Source organism: Ambystoma mexicanum, chromosome 9 (assembly GCF_040938575.1).
Source record: "Ambystoma mexicanum isolate Mex_15411 chromosome 9, UKY_AmexF1_1, whole genome shotgun sequence".
In the NCBI taxonomy this organism is placed as follows: domain Eukaryota; kingdom Metazoa; phylum Chordata; class Amphibia; order Caudata; family Ambystomatidae; genus Ambystoma; species Ambystoma mexicanum.
Genome location: NC_090931.1, coordinates 1,489,310,143 through 1,489,326,667, shown reverse-complemented (window position 1 = coordinate 1,489,326,667; position 16,525 = coordinate 1,489,310,143). Strand labels below are relative to the sequence as shown.

The following is a 16,525-nucleotide window of genomic DNA, read 5'->3' as shown; positions in this document are numbered from 1 at the left end:
GGTAAATTGTATGGGGATAGTGTACAACTCCCCATTCAGTGACTAAAATATCACTGTTGTGTCCCTGAAAGGTCGTGAACCAGGCAGGAAGTTGTGTCCTAGGTGGATGGGTGCAGCAGTTGCTGTATTGGTAGACTGAGACAATATTGTGGAAGTGGTGGAACAAGGACAGCATTATTATAAGAGGGTGTTCGGTGACTGCCATGGTGTAAACAATCATGTCTGGGCAGTGGGTGATCTGGTCTTAGTGAAAAAACCTGGATGTGCCTCAAATGTAAAGAGAGCAAGTTTCTAGGTCGCAAGGGGATCACGGCAGTGAGAAATGGAGTGGACATTGTTGAGGGTGGTGAAGTCTGGTCTATGGGTAGGTTAGCCCCCTATAAGGGGAGTGCCATGGTAGCTGGTGACGACCAATTCGATGTGGGGGGCTGGGGGTGGAGTGTTGCAACTGGCATGGTAGAGCAGGAGGGTACCAGTGTTTGGGTGAGTGATAAAATAAAGAAAGTGCCTGCTTGGTTCAAGGACTTTGTGTAAAGGTCACTGGCCCAATGGACCTTAGCACCTCCTACTGATGTACATATTCCTCACACCCCTGCTATGCAACTTCTCTCCTCGAATTGCCCCGAACAATTTAGAGGCTGTTGTACATATTACCCCTTCCCCATATGTTGCACATTACTGATCCCTCTGTGTGCCTGTTCCTTTTGATTATTTTCGGGTGGAAGATTTGTTGAGTTTTAATTACATACCTACGTTGTTCCTTTGGCATGTTATTTAGAATGTGATGTTTATACAGTTTTAGAATTGTTTACTGAAGAGTTTAGGGATGCACTTGGAGATATAACAGCATGGACCTGTGCTCCGCCGGTCCCATTAATAAAGCACTTACCTGCCTCCAGTCCGGCCTCCTTTTCAAACATGTAGTTGTTTTCAACTATGTTGATGAAGTTGCAGTTGAGCATGAGGGCTGTTTCAGTGGAGTACAGTTCATGGATCACTGATTGCAGGGTGTTGCATAAACTGTTGTTGGTGAGTCCATTGAAGATGATCGTCTAAGATGTTTTGGAGACAAACAGAAGTACATTGACAGGCAGTAATTTGGTGGGTTGGGGTACCGGTTGTCACCGTTTTGATATTGGGCGCAACAGCGTTATGAACAGGGAGGGTAGGTGCTGGAAAAGGGAGGAAGGTTGAGGAGTTGTGAAAAGTGTCAGTATGTGAAGACGATACTAGTAACAGTTTGGTCAGCAAAACGATGACACAGGACTAGGAGGATAACTAAGTAAAGAATAGTGGTGGGTGAGACGACTGGGAGGAAGAAGAGAGCATGTAGTTGCCAATGAGATAGAAGGAATTTGGCATGTTGAAAACATCCCTCTAGATTTTATTCTTTCGAGGGACTGCTTGGCACAGATGTGCTGCTGCTTTTTTTCCATAGGAGAAAAGTTATTAATGTATAGGTCTAATCTATGTTTTGCATGAGTTTTCACTTTAAACACTTTAGTTCTAGTATAGAATGATGTCAATGGTGTTATATGGTGTTATGTTTAGTAGGATTTGTAAAGATGCATGCTCATCCTTTCCATAGCTCCTTGTCTCTGAGGACTGTCACAGAGCTGACAGGTTGTTTCGCTAGGGTTGGGTTACCCTGTGCTGCATTCTAAATGCCTGAGAGTATGTTATGAGCATGACTTTGCCAGAGGTACGATCCCGCTTGGAGACTGTTCCACGGCACCTGGGTGTCAGTGTGTTGAAACATTGTACTGGGGAGTGGAGAGTAAATGCCCTGCTACTCACTCCCCAGTCCATAACAGCAAGTTGTTAGTGCAGGACCCTGCAATCTGCCACTCTGGATTTCTCACCATTGATTATGCTCTTTATAACTGTGGGAAGTTGCTGTCCAAAATATCTTGTGCATCCTTTTCTAGAAGCAGGAAAGCCTAGTGGAAGCACAGCTACTCAAAAACAGGGGGTTGGGCTTTGAACTGTGGATCCTCTGGGAGTAGCGCCCGGAACAGGAGTGCCTGGAATTTCTGGAGGCCTGCTCGGAGCTTCATCAATCAGCTACAGTGAGGTATGAGGATTTGTCACTCTTGGGATGAGGGCAGGCTCGTCTGATATTTCTCTGCATAATTTATTTCCACATCCTATTGATTGTAGGTGTGAGAGAACAATGTGAGTTAGATCTATTTTCACATATATTCTATAATTTCCTATTCTCTCTCCTTTTTCTCTACTCAGAGATTGAGCACTTGAAAATAATGATTTTACATGCATTCAAGCAAGGAAGAGCTGGTTTAACAGGTGCTTGGCAAGGACATACATCAAAGAAGTAGATGCATCCTTTTTCATTAATCCTCAGTACCTTCTGCTTGCTATTGCACAGTCTCCATGAAACTTTTATGAAGTCTCCTTCTGCCAGGGATTGTGAAATCACCATGGACGGGGCAAGAATTGAAGCTGAGCAGAGACCACCTTCAAGTGAGTTTCAGGGCACCGTGAATCAGGTGAAGGTTGAAGAGGAGGAAGAGCCTTCTGCCAGGGATCTTCAGCGCCACATCGACTGGGTAAAGGTTGAAGTAGGGGATGATCCTGTTTCCAAGCTTAATGAAGACTCTATTGCCCTAGTGCATGCTGAGGAATTTGAGAATTCCTATTCCCAGGATTGCCTGGACTGGGTGAAGACTGAATGGGGGGAGGAGCCCTCTGCCAAGGAGCAGCAGAACTCAGTTGACCTGCTGAATATTGACAAAGAGGAGAACTTGTTTCCTAGGACTTGCTTGGCCTCCATCAAATGGGTAAAGATAGAAGTGGGAGAGGAGCAGTCTTCTATAGATGGCCCGGGTGCCCTTGACCTAGTGAAGATTGAAGCAGTAGAGGAACCCTGTACCCACGTCTTCCAGGACTCTATTAACATTTTAAAAGTTGAAGGGGAGGAGTTGTTTGATGGGCATTGCCCAAACTCAAAGAGCCAGCTAAAATGTATACAAGAGAATCACAGTTTTGGGAGAGAAGTACAAGAACCATCACAATTTGTGACATTTCAAGAGGATGAGCCATTTCATATGGGTTTCCAGAAGTCTGTGAATGGACAGAAGAGTGAACACAAAGTTGTAGGTAAGGCTAAAATACATTAATCTAAAGTGTTTCAACTGTTTTGTAATGATTTGTTGTACCCATTTAAGATGATGGTATTGCTTGCTATCTATGAAACAGAACAGGAAGCTCTCTCTTTCCCCCTCTCTGTCCTCCACCTATCACTTTCCCCCTCTCTCATTCCCCCTCCTCTTCCTTGCCCTCTCTCTCTCTCTCCTCCCCCCCTCTGTTTCCCCTCCCACCTCCTCCTCTTACCCCCCCATCGCTCTCTTCTTGTTACTCACCACACCGAAATCTGCTTGAGGCGTTGGTGTAGTAATGAATTAAGGCTTTCTGGACCAGCACATCAGCCTGGATCCCGACAAGACCCACAGATCCAGGCCTCCTCAACTTGAGGTAACTCTTCTCTACGATTCACCCCTCTGCTGTTCTAGCAAAGACAGACAGAGGTGTTGATCGCATAAAAGAGCGGGGAACATGCGCACCACCAAACTAATGCTGCAAAGAAATCGCACAGATATTAATAGCCAGTATAAGAATCGCAGTACCAAAACAACCCCAGACCCAAGAGTGGTGATTGGATTGATGGGGTGTGTTGAATCAGAACCTATTAAAGAATAACAATTATAAATAAAGACCCAGAGACAGTTAACCTAATATCTGAGAGTGTGATAGAGTTAGGAGAGACAGACTCTTACCCTCAGAAGTATTTGAATAGGTCCAGGAAGCAAACAATGAGGACACAAACAGAAGCAGAATCAGAAGGCAAAGAAGTCTGGGTAGAATTCTGAGGTCAGCAGCAAGGATATCAACGGGAGCGGAATTGGAAGGTGAAGCAGTCTTATACACAGTCCAAGGTCAGCAACAGGGAGTTCAGGTAAGGGTAGAGCAGAATGAAAGCAAACCACACTAAGTTCAGAGCATCACAACAGACAGGGGTTGAGCGGAGAGGAATCCGGAAACAAGAATCAAAGGTCAGGTATATTGAACACACAGTGGTAAGTAATGCCACAATTAGAAGCACCAAGCAGAACGCCAACTCCAGTTTGGAGGCATGGCTCCATGGACACGTGACAGACTGGAACGGGCTGCTGAGTCACGTGACACAAGGCTTTGTCCATGCTGATAATCTCCATGGCAACTTCCACCGCTGTCAGACGGAGAATTGTGCGCATTGCTCCGTGTTAGAACGTTTTGGGCGAAATTACACCCTGTGATTCGGTGAGGAATACGAACCATGCTGTGATGTAACAACATCTGGCCCCAAAAGCGCCAGAAACCCCCTGGAGGCACGAAAAGCCCGTAGGACATCCAGGCAGTGCAAATTGGCCAGAGGTTCCCAGGGTCTATCCTCACGGCCGAAACCCTTCCAGTAGACCAGATAAAAGATAGTGCCCTTAGAAACCCTGCAATCCAAAATACGAGATACTTCATACTACTCCTCCTCCTCACCATCCACCACCACCGGCACAGGCCGTGGAGGCAGCGAGTGCCCGGGCGACAGGGCTTGACAAGGGAGACATGGAACACTGGGTGTATTCGCCAAGACACCGGTAGTGCCAATTTGACCGCAACAGGATTCACAATGGAAGTGATGACATAGGGACCCACAAACGTAGGCAGTTAAGTTCTCCTGCCCGCTATCTTCAGGTGACGTGAGGACAACCACACCTTCATACCGGGTTGGCAGACCGGAGCTGGGGCACGATGCGCATCAGCAGTTTTCTTAGCACGCACCTGTGCACTAAGTAAATGGGATTGAATATCCCGATGCACTTGATCCACATCGCGCACACAAGCTAAGGCTGCTGGGTTGTCCATGGGTAATGTCGGATCCAACGGGAGAGACCGTGGATGATACCCATAAAGAGCAAAAAACAGACACACCCCTGTAGAGGCGTTTAATGAGTTATTGTAAGCAAATTTGGCCTGAGATAAAGCTGAGAATCAGGATTGTTGAAACTAAAGACATAGGCACCTGAGGTATTGTTCCAGGGTAGCATTAGCCCGTTCCGTTTGTCCGTCCGTTTGAGGGTGGTAAGAAGATGAATACCTGTCGTCTATGTGTAAAGAGGCGGTCAGTGCCTTCCAGAATCTCAAGGTAAATTGGGTACCCCGGTTGGACACGAAAATGGAAGGGAGTCTGAAGTGTCGAAACACATTGGCAAACCTTTTTCTTGCCAATTTAGCGGCCGTCAATAATCCAGAACAGGGAACAAAAAACGCTAATTCGTGAAGTAGTCGACCACTACCCAAACGGTGTTGTACCCCTGGATTTCCGGTAGCTGAACAATGAAATCCATGGATATCATTTGCCATGGTTTGTAAGGGACAGGCAGAGTGTGTAATAGTCCCATGGGTTTGGTCCTGGATGTTTTACACTGGGCACATACTACACAGGTATTGATGTATCCGATTACATCCCGTGACATGGTGGGCCACCAGGACCAACGACGTAGGGACTCCATGGTTTTTTGTTGACCAGGATGGGCAGCAACAATTGAGTCATGGGCCCACTGAAGGGCCATAGAACGGGCCTGCCCGGGTGGTATGAAAACCCATCCTTGAATAAACGGCAAACCCTGGACAACGTCCAGATTAATTTCCGTAACTTGTTCAGGATGCGTAGAAACACGTTCTTCAATGACGCCAAGCATGGAAGGTTGAACAGGACACCCATAAATCACTCTATCGGGGAGAAGTAGGAGCGGTTCTTGCTGGACAGGAATGTCCTCAGTGTGTAGGCGAGAAAAAGCATCAGCCGAGCCTTGGGATTTGGCTGGACGGTAGGTGATAGTGAAATGGTATTGAGAGAAAAATAGATGCCAACAAGCTTCTCTGGTGGTGAGACATTTCATAGACTAAAAAGCCCAGACTCCCATGGTCAGTGTAGACCGTAACTGGATGCCGGGCTCCCAGTAGATGGTACCTCCATTCGGTGAATGTGTCTCTGATGGCCAATAATTCACGTTCCGTGATAGTGTAATTCTTTTCGTAAACTGTAAGCTTTTGGGATTAATAGGCAATGGGATGTGATTCCCCGGAACGGGGACATACCTGCGATAATATAGCCCCTATCGCGAATCCTGAGGCATCAGCCTCCACAAAGAATTGGAGATCTGAGTCCAGATGCTTCAGCACAGGAGCAGAAGTGAAAGCCGACTTTAGTTGGTCAAATGCAGATTGTGCTTCCGGTGACCATTCATACTTGACTTTAGCACTGGTGAGTGTTGTGAGGGGAGCTGCAATGGGGGAGAAGCCATGGATGAAACGTCTGTAAAAAATGTGCGAATCCCAGAAATGACTGGAGGGCTTTCACTGACTTAGGAACAGGCCAATCCTTCACAGCTTTCACTTTGGCGGAAATCATCCGGATACCTTGACTGGTAAGACCGTAACCATGGAATTCCACCTCTGACACATGGAATGCACACTTTTCTGATTTTACAAAGAGCTTGTTCTCCCGTAGACGCTGCAACATCATAAGGACATGCTGTATATGTTCTGGTACTGTGCGGGAATAAATCAGTATGTCGTCCAAGTAAACTACGATGTACTGATCCAGACACTGGACTATATCTGGACTGGACTATATCTGGACTGGACTATATCTGGCTCTCAAAAAAATGTTGGCACAAAATCGTGAGCTTGAGAACACCACCGACAACAAACAGCGACGATGACGCACTGGTAATGGCCATGACCCTACCTCGAAAATTGTAAACATCGGTATTGGTCCAACATTTGGAGGTAAATAATGGGCGAAATAGGCTCAGAATAAGCGACAAACAAATAACTCTATTGACCAATATTTTCCAAAAGCTGGACAAGTTTGCTGGAGCTTCGGTAAACTACATTGCACTTCTACCTCGCCAAAAGGAGAGATCTCTACTGAAAATGCAAACAACCAAAATACATACTCAAGAATGGAGCATGAAGGTAAAAGAGGAAAAAAAGAAGGCGTACAAATAAATACGCAAATTAAAAGTGCAAGGGGGCGTTTGTGCCCTCGCATCGATTAAACAACGTAAGCAAAAATATCGCAACTGGGTTAAAGCATTCGCCTTTTTGCGTAATCAAGAACGAGACGAGGTTATGCTGGGACTAATAAAATCGAACAACTGTAGAGAGATTTGGCGCACCTTGAACAACTGCACTAGAAATCAAGCAGACAGGATGGCTAGTGGGGTGGCTGAAAGCGACTGGAAGAAACACTACAATAAAGTGTTCTCAAAGAGCAATGTAATAATGTCTCCAGCACAGGAGGAAGTGGCTGCAAGATGGGACTGCAGTGAGATCGCCGAAGATGTAAGTGCCATTAATTGCAAAGCTAAAAAATTCATGAGCGGCTGGGCCGGACGGCATTACCAACGTTATGCTTAAAACAAACAAACATGAGTGGTCAATTTTTATTGCAAAATTGTTCGCTAGATTTGCAGAGCTTGGAATAATACCGGCTTCATGGACAACGGCGATAATAGTCCCGATTTTCAAGAGGGGCAATCGGGCTGATCCAGCCAACTATCGCCCGATTGCCCTACTTGACACAATTGGCAAGATATTGCAAACTTCTTGCAGCAGAAATTAAAAGCCTGGGCAATCAAGAAAGGAATCACCGACTGTCGACAAACTGGATTCACAAAAGGCGTCGGGACTGAAATCAATCTGACACTTCAATATGCTAAAATTGAAAGCTCTAGAAAAAAGGTCTAAGCTTTTCCTAGCTTTCATTGATATGCACCAAGCATTTGACGCAATCAACCGCGAAATGCTGTGGCAGAAATTAAAAAACTGGGACTGCCCGGAAAGTCTTTTACAGCCAATAAAAGCCCTACATACAATGACATCAATCCGAATAAGAATAAATGACAAAGGAGAACTATCAGAAGCTATAAAGACGCAAAAGGGAGTGAAACAGGGCTGTCCCATTGCTGCATGTCTTCCCTCCAAAGATCAATAGTCACCACATCAACTGCATAACCTATGCCGACGATTTAGTTTGGTTGACACTACCCAGATAGGGCTGCAACGATTGCTTACAAAGCTGCAGTATTACATGAACTACAACGACCTAAAAATAAATGTCACCAAAACAAAAATCATGAAAATTGGTTCATTAAAAGGAGCCAAAAACAAACATTTCCATTAGAGGATCGACAATACAGTAATCGAAGAAATTTTTGAAATCAGATACTTAGGGGTCCTGATCAATAAATCATTACGAGAATGGAGCTGGGTGCAAGACATTGTTCAACGCATCAAAACTTTGGCTTTATAAGGCGCACAAATACATAGGGTGAATTTTCCATATAGGCTAACACCAGTACGGACCTTTTATTTGCAAAAGGTAATATCTGCTATCACTTTCGGCTCTGAAGCAGGGTGGAACTTAGACCATAGAATTTGGGCAAAATTGGAAGGGTTATTTTGGAAACAAGTATTAAAGCTGCCAAAATACATATCAATGACCATCATCAGACACAAGTTGGCATCAGATGAACTATATGTAAGTGTGATTTGGAAATCGATGGCACTCTTAAGAAAGATAATCGCAAATCCTGAACCGCGTACGAAATACTCGCTCCAAGCAACACACGGCCGTATGCTGGAATACTTTTGCAATGGGTCCAACGACTAAAGGCGATTTTGCAAGCTGCTGTCATACACATTGATATGTTGGTGGCGCAACCGCAAATTGCAAAAAGAAAATTGAAACAATGGGCGTGGATACAAAACTTGGCCAAGTTTGAAGGAATAGTAACAGCTCCAGAGCTCGGGCTTACAATGAATAAACGGAACAAAATGCTGATGTATCTACTACAATTTCCGTCGCAACATCATCGTGATGGATTTCTTCGCTTACGATTGAACGCCATTAAATCCAAAGAGATGCTGCTGTTGAGACACGATCAGGCTAGTAAAGACGATGCATGTAGATACTGTGCGATCAAAACAGAATCTATAAAACACTTAATAACAGAATGTCCTATGCTCAATGATTTGAGATCTCTGCATCTTGGAAAATTCGCTCCCCTGAAATGAATATGGACGATTGGTGGTTCCGTATACTAAGTGGGAGCTCTGTGCACCTAACATGTTCAGTCATAAACTTTATGGATAAAATCATGAGTTAAACTAAAATGGAAAGACCTGGCTGATAAAGGGCTTAGAAAATAACAGTTGTGAAATGTGATATGTTGTGTTTAGAGTAAATCGGATAATAAAATGAGAGGAAAATTGTAATAAAAGGTTGTAATAAACTATATGTTACAAAAATAAAAAATAATAAAAAGATACCTTGCGCATCACTGATCAGGCTCTGGCATGGCTGTCCTCCTTCCTCTTGGACCGTCCTTACCAGGTTCAATTTAGGTCTTTCCTCTCCCCTACCACACTCCACATGTGATGTACCCCAGAGCTCTATCCTCCCACTGGTTTTTCATGGTCTATCTGGGCCCTTTGGCCCTCCTGATCTCTACCTTTTCTTGTAACTTTCAGTGTTATGCGGATGACATGCAGCTCTCTTTCAGGCTACCCTCGGCCTCCTCCTCGCTCATCCCTGACTGTCTATCTGCTATTCAGGCATGCTGTGCCTCTAATGATCTCTGCCTAAATTCCAGTAAGACGAAGATCTTTCTCATTGTGACCCCTGCTCCCGCTTCCCCCCCCCCCCCTCTCACTCTGGCCGGCCTCTCTGGGCCCTCTGCCTTCACCCTCTTGTGTGGCCAAAACCTTGGGGCCATCTTCGACTCACTCCACTCTCTCTTTCCCACTACACATCACGGACCTTGCCAGAAAGTCCCACTTCGAGCTGCACATCCTTAGAGGTATTCTTCAATGTCTTACCTACCCCCAGAAGCTCACTGCCTCCAGAGCCCTAGTTCTCTCTAGACTGGATTACTGCAACAGCCTCTTTCTAAATCTACCCAATTCTACCCTTCGCCCTCTACAACTCGTCCAGAACAGGACCGCAAGACTTATCCTTGGCCATACTGAACGAGTAGGCCGCAGTGCAGTGCTGGGCCTCCATTACAATAGACCAAAACATACAGCCATTGTTGTCACTCGACCCGCCTGCTCAGAAAGACAACATACGGTAGATACAGACCAGAGCCTATATTAATCATCTCTGGGAACTTTCATGTACCTTTTATCATTCATTATTGTTTTAGTTATGGTATATGTCTAGAGGCCACAAGGAAGGCATACTAAATGTGTAGAGCATGGATACAAGACACATATTGGGAGTCAAGATGAAGGTACTATATACACTATCCGCTTGCAGCACAAATGTATGACGGGGGTTGAAGCTTCTGTATGAGGGAAGTGCACATGCTGTATTTCCTACTGTCCTGTAGATTCAGGATACAGATTAGCAGAATCAAATTACTTCACACACAGGCATTTTTTTAATTTGGTTCAAGCCCTCCCCAAGCCTGGCCAGTATGCCAGTGTACCCCTGTTGCTGAATTTTCATTATTGCATGACTAAGGAATCTGGACATTTCTACAAGACCCACTTCTTTACGCCCATCGCTTGGAATGCCAGGCGTGAAGCAAAGTTAAAACAAAACTGAACACCTAAGTGCCTCCGAACGTTGTTCTTAAGCCGCCAAAAGACGCACGGAAAACATGATGCTGATAAAGGTGGTGCCTTGGGTCTCTAAGGATGGGGTATGCTCCAACTTAATGATGAGTGTATCTTTTGATCATAGACAACAAATAAAAGACGTTATTGAAGAGACATTAGTGGAAGCGGACGCAAAACAAATAGATTCTTTTAAGATACTTCATATGTCTTATTTATATTAGAATGCCAGTATACCATCTCAGATGTTGGAATATTACTTGGTTGCAACAGAGATTTGCACTAACTATCGGAGGGGAATTTGCTATCATATGAGGTGTTGGAACAAACACATAGAATAGGTAAGAATTTGATCATTAATCCTTTATTGGAAGACTGTTAATAGTCTTGTTATGGATATATATATATATATATATATATATATATATATTTCTGAGGCTTGTGGAATCTGCTTAGATCACATGCTGTGCATAGGCCGACATCTATTGGAAGCTGCGGAGTATTACAGTTTGTTTTTCGAAACTCAGAAATGGGCGTCGACACAGGGCGTGCCAGTAATACTATCCCTAGTGTGACGTCCCCTGTACCCATGATCCCTCACGCGTCTAGGACCCTCAGATTGTTTTTTTCCGCCATACTGGTCGGAAGCATTTCGCGGAGTTCCCTGGCCCAAGCCATAATTTTGCAAAATATTGATAATTTTACCCCTTTCTCCACCCCAACGTCGAGATACCGAATTTCTACACTCGATGCCGGATCGGAGAGGATTTCGACCCTCGACTGCACGACAGATTTGGGCCTCAAGGCTTCCGTCTCAGCCCGGGCCTGGGCCGCTGTCCTCGGCCCTGCAAGTAGGGAGAGTGGGGGGTGGTCATACTCTACACTCTTGTAATATATACATACACTTATATATTCCTACATTTACCAGCCCGCTGCCACAAGGTGTGTATGGAGGGTACCCCTTTCCAATTCTGCCCCAAGTGCAATCGCAAATACCCTTGGGTCGACAAGCACGCCACGTGCAACCTCTGCTTGCCGAGGGACCACCCCGAGGCAAATTGCAGAGCCTGTAGTAGGTTTAAGCCTAAAACACTTAAGGACTGTTCAATCAAGCGTTGGGCCCACCACGCCAGGTGTCAAGAGGCCATGTCAGCGGAGGGCGCCTTCAGCGATGGCAGCGACGCCGTACTTTCGTACGGCGAGGGCTTTATGGTGTCGAAAGACAGCCGAGTGCAAGTCCCCAACCTCGGAAGGTCGACCGGCAGGCCGGCTATGGGGAACACCCCCGGCGACACGAGCGCTTCCCATGACACTTCCACAAAGCACATAAAGTCCAACCGAGACTCGACGCGCACGTCGAGTTCTCGGAAAGAGGCACGTAGAGAACGGTCTGAATCGGCATCCTCTGGGCGCTCTCGATCGCCACACGACGCCAGGCAAACATCCACTATTGCCAAGAGTGCCTCGCTCCCTAAGGTCACGGAAGTTCGATCGTCGGAAGACGAAGCCGACTTCCACCCTCAGGCCGCACTCCTCGGCACCCGCAGACCGAATTACTACAGATCCCAAACCCTACCCCCCACACTCGAAGGATAGGGTCAAGACCCCCGAACCTCGACGCCAGGCGTCGAAAAGCTCAGAGGGCCCTAAAACACACGGGAAACACTCCTCCAGTCACGGGGAGGGAGGGAAACAACAAAGGAAGCAGTCTCTACCCACTTCCAAGCCCGTAGAACACTCCACTCCTCAAAAACAGAAAGACAAGTCCAGGTCTTTCTGTAACACCAAAACCCCTGCACAGGCTACCAAGTCTAGTCAGGATAAATTTGAAAAACTCCCAGAAAGGGTCATTCCCAGTTCCAGAGAATGGACCAGTGTTGACATAGATAGGGTAATGTCAAGAATGTCATCTTTGGCAGATTTTTATGCACAAAACCCAGAGCACTTTCTTGCTTATACTCCCGACGGGTCAGCACCCTCTGGCTCTAAGGATCCTATACCTCCAAGTACAAGGTCCCACTTTGAGACACCAACAGGGTCTTCAGACCCCTTCTACGTCCAGCCCTACTCTCATTACCAGGGAGAGACATCCTTTGTTGAGGATCCAGATTTGGGCATGGTGGAGGAACAAACTGGGACAGGCTACTATGGGGGATGATGAGGATCAAGAGGAGGAGGAGGAAGACCCCTACAGGGTAGACTCCCCAGTAGAAAGAGAGGCCCCGGTTACCGACTCCCCTGTCGACAACCAGCCGCTCCTGAATGAAGTGCTGTCTCGAGCAGCCGAACATTTCCACATTGACACCCAGGATGCCCTCGAGGAAAGAGACTTCGCAGAATAGTTAATGGGGGAGAGGAGGGCTGTTGCTCAGGCCATCCCTATCCTAAAATCTATTCAAAGAAGAATAGACCCGTCACTCCTCAATCCTAACCTCACCAGAGCAGTGAACCCTAGGATTGAAAAACTTTTCAAGGCGGCCCAATCAGACCCATTATATATAAGGGAGCATCTGAAGCCGGACTCCCTGGTTGTTACTAACACCCGTAAGAGGGCTGGAACACCCTTATCGTCCGAGCCTCCTCCCGACAAGGAGAGCAAAAAACTGTACGGGTTAGGCAGGAAAGTGGCCTCCACTTCCGCCTACCAGGCAAGGATTGCCAACTCCACCACCCTGTTGGCCAGCTACAACTGCCATCAGTGGGAAGAGGTCGCGGCACTCATAGACTCCCCACCAGAACCCTTAAAGAGCCAATTGGCACGAGTTTCAGCGGAGGGAAGAGCCCTGTCCGGTTGCATTTTAAAGGCAACCTTTGATGCCGCGGATAACGCCGGCAGATTAATAGCAGAAGGAACTGTTATTAAGAGACACACTTGGCTACGCCAGTCTGGTTTCAAGGCTGAAACACAAGCATCATTATTGGACAAACCGGTGGAGCCGGATCTGTTGTTTGGTAAGGCGGTCGAGGACGCACTAAAGAATGCTAAGGACGAGTATGAAACACTCAAATCCCTAGGCTAGCTAACCACTAAACCCCCGAATCAGAGAGGGAATGGCAATTTTCGTCGCCCACGCGGCCAAAATTCCCAGAGAGGTTCTAACTATTCCCAGGGGCAGGGTACACAGTGGAAAAATAATAACTAGCAGTCTACCCAGGGTTACGGCAGGGGTAATAAGAGAGGATGTGGTAGAGGTAGAGGCAGCCCCAATAAAGGAGGAGGCACGCCTCCACCGAAACAGTGACGCTCCGTTCAGGGTCCCTTCTCACGCAACCCCAGTAGGGGGACGCATTTCCAACTTCACCCAAGCTTGGGAAGGGATCACATCAGACAGATGGGTGCTGTCAACAGTATCCGCGGGGTACTGTATAGAACTACTAGAGCGTCCCCAAGACCATCCTCCACGACAAAAAATACATTGTTTGGAACACCAGAAGATCCTCCTAGAAGAGATTGTCAATCTGCTAGCAAAGGACGTGATAGAACTCATCCCGGGACACCAGGTAAACAAGGGTATTTATTCAACTTACTTCCTTGTGCCAAAAAAAGATTTGACAATGCGCCCAGTATTGGACTTACGGCCTGCCAACAAGTATGTCAAGCCCCAAAAGTTTCGCATTACAACTCTCCAAGAGGTAATCCCCCCTCCTAAAAAAGGGGGATTACATGGCAACATTGGACATGAAAGATGCCTATTTTCATATTTCCATGTTCCCAGCGCACAGAAAATACTTGCGCTTCAATGTGGACAGTCGGCACTACCAGTTCAAGGTACTGCCCTTCGGGATAGCTTCGGCCCCAAGGGTATTCACCAAGGTACTGGCGGTGGCGGCAGCACACCTACGCAGGGAAGCAATCCCAGTGTACCCTTACCTGGACGACTGGTTCATCACGGGGGAAACCCCAGTAATTTGCAGAACAAACATTCAAAGGACTATCGACCTCCTCTTCGAATTGGGCTTCTCAATAAACGAGAAAAAGTCAAGTCTAGTGCCAAGCACATCCAAACAATTCTTAGGAGCTATCCTAGACACTCAAGAGGGGTTGACCTTTCCTTCAGAGGAAAGAATTTGGAATATACTACTGCAAATTCCGCATTATCAGTCCGGTCGCCAAATAACGGTACGCAAAGCAATGCGTTTATTGGGCATGATGGCGTCATGTATTTACCTGGCCCCCCACGTGCGCCTGCGCATGCGTCCCATGCAGGAATGGTTGGCGAAACAGTGGTCTCAGGCAAGTGGTCAGTGGGACGATCTAGTGGTCGTTTCGCCAACACTGGTACAAAGCCTTCTCTGGTGGACAAGAGAGAATCTGTCGAAGGGGAAACCCTTTTACGATCCCGAGATACAGGTGGTAGTCACAACCGATGCATGCCTGACGGGGTGGGGAGCTCACCATCTCCACCACACAGCTCAGGGTCTCTGGTCTCACGCAGTGGCCAAGAATCACATCAACCTGCTAGAGCTTCTGGCAGTATTCAGAGCGCTTCAAGCTTTCGAACCCTACTTTTTAAACCTGTCAGTGCAAATCCGGACGGACAGCACTACAGCCATGTTCTACCTGAACAAACAAGGAGGAACTCGCTCGCCAAATCTGTCCAAGCTTGCCCAGAAAATCTGGATATGGGGACTCAGACGGAACATCTTCCTGTCATCGCAACATGTTCCAGGGGATCTCAATTCCCTAGTGGATGCTCTGAGCAGAGACCCCCTCCCAGAGGAACACGAGTGGTGTCTACACAGAGAACTCGTAGAAGATATCTTCTCTCAGTGGGGTTTCCCCACTATAGACCTATTCGCCACAAGTGAAAACAGACAATGCCCAGGATTTGCATCCAGGTTCCCCCAACCAGACTCCCAGGGGAACGCCCTGTGGATGAACTGGTCAGGGATGTTTGCGTACGCTTTTCCATCAACTCCTCTAATCAGGAAGGTGGTCAACAAGATGAACAGAAAATCGATGACGCGCGTCCTGGTTGCTCCCATGTGGGCGAGACAACCGTGGTTCCCACACTTATGCAGACTGGCGGTGTGCGAACCCATCAGACTTCCGAGCTGGTACAACCTATTGTCCCAGCACCAAGGTCAAACAGTGCACCCTACACCCAACTCAATGAACCTGGCAGCATGGCTCCTGAGGTCATAGAGTTTGGACATCTCAAATTACCACAGAGGTGTATGGACATCCTAAAAGAGGCTAGGAAGCCCAACACGAGGCACTGCTACTTTGACAAATGGAAGAGATTCGTAATATGGTGCCAGAGTAAGCAAGTCAACCCAGTTAATTGCACTCCTTCCACTATTGTTACTTACATGCTCCACCTGCTGGATGCGGGACTGGTTTTTAACTCACTGAAGGTACACCTGGCAGCCCTGTCAGCATACACCACTTCCCATAACAAGGTGTCGTGGTGGAAAGTACCAGTAGTTAAGGCCTTCATGGAAGGAGTAAAGAGACTTCACCCTCCTATTTCTAACCCACCTCCAGAATGGGACCTTAATGTGGTGCTATCTAAGCTCATGGGCCCCCCATTGGAGCCCATGCATAAGAGCAGTCTCAAACACCCGACTTATAAAACTGCCTTCTTAGTAGCTATTACCTCTATAAGAAGGGTCAGTGAAATTCAGGCTCTGTCAGTGCAAGATCCCTTCTTTACTGTCCATAAAGATAAACTGGTTTTATGTACACACCCTAGGTTCTCACCTAAGTTTATTTCTAAATTCCATGTAAACCAGTCCATCAAGCTTCCGGCTTTCTTCCAAGTCCCCAAAAGCTCGGCTGAGGTGAAACTACACACACTAGATGTGCGTAGGGCGGTCCTCTACTATGTAAACAAGACCA

The 16,525-nt window shown here is 46.8% G+C and overlaps 1 protein-coding gene across 1 annotated transcript in view; it reads left to right on the top strand.

The window, feature by feature from the left end:
- The window catches only part of LOC138489263 (zinc finger protein ZFP2-like), a 67,512-nt gene that overhangs the window by 27,513 nt on the left and 23,474 nt on the right, over window positions 1-16,525 (top strand). The window contains exon 2 of the mRNA XM_069616958.1: window positions 2,242-3,117. Coding sequence (XP_069473059.1) covers window positions 2,337-3,117 — 781 coding nt within the window. The 5' untranslated portion in view covers window positions 2,242-2,336. The remainder of the gene's footprint in view (window positions 1-2,241; window positions 3,118-16,525) is intronic.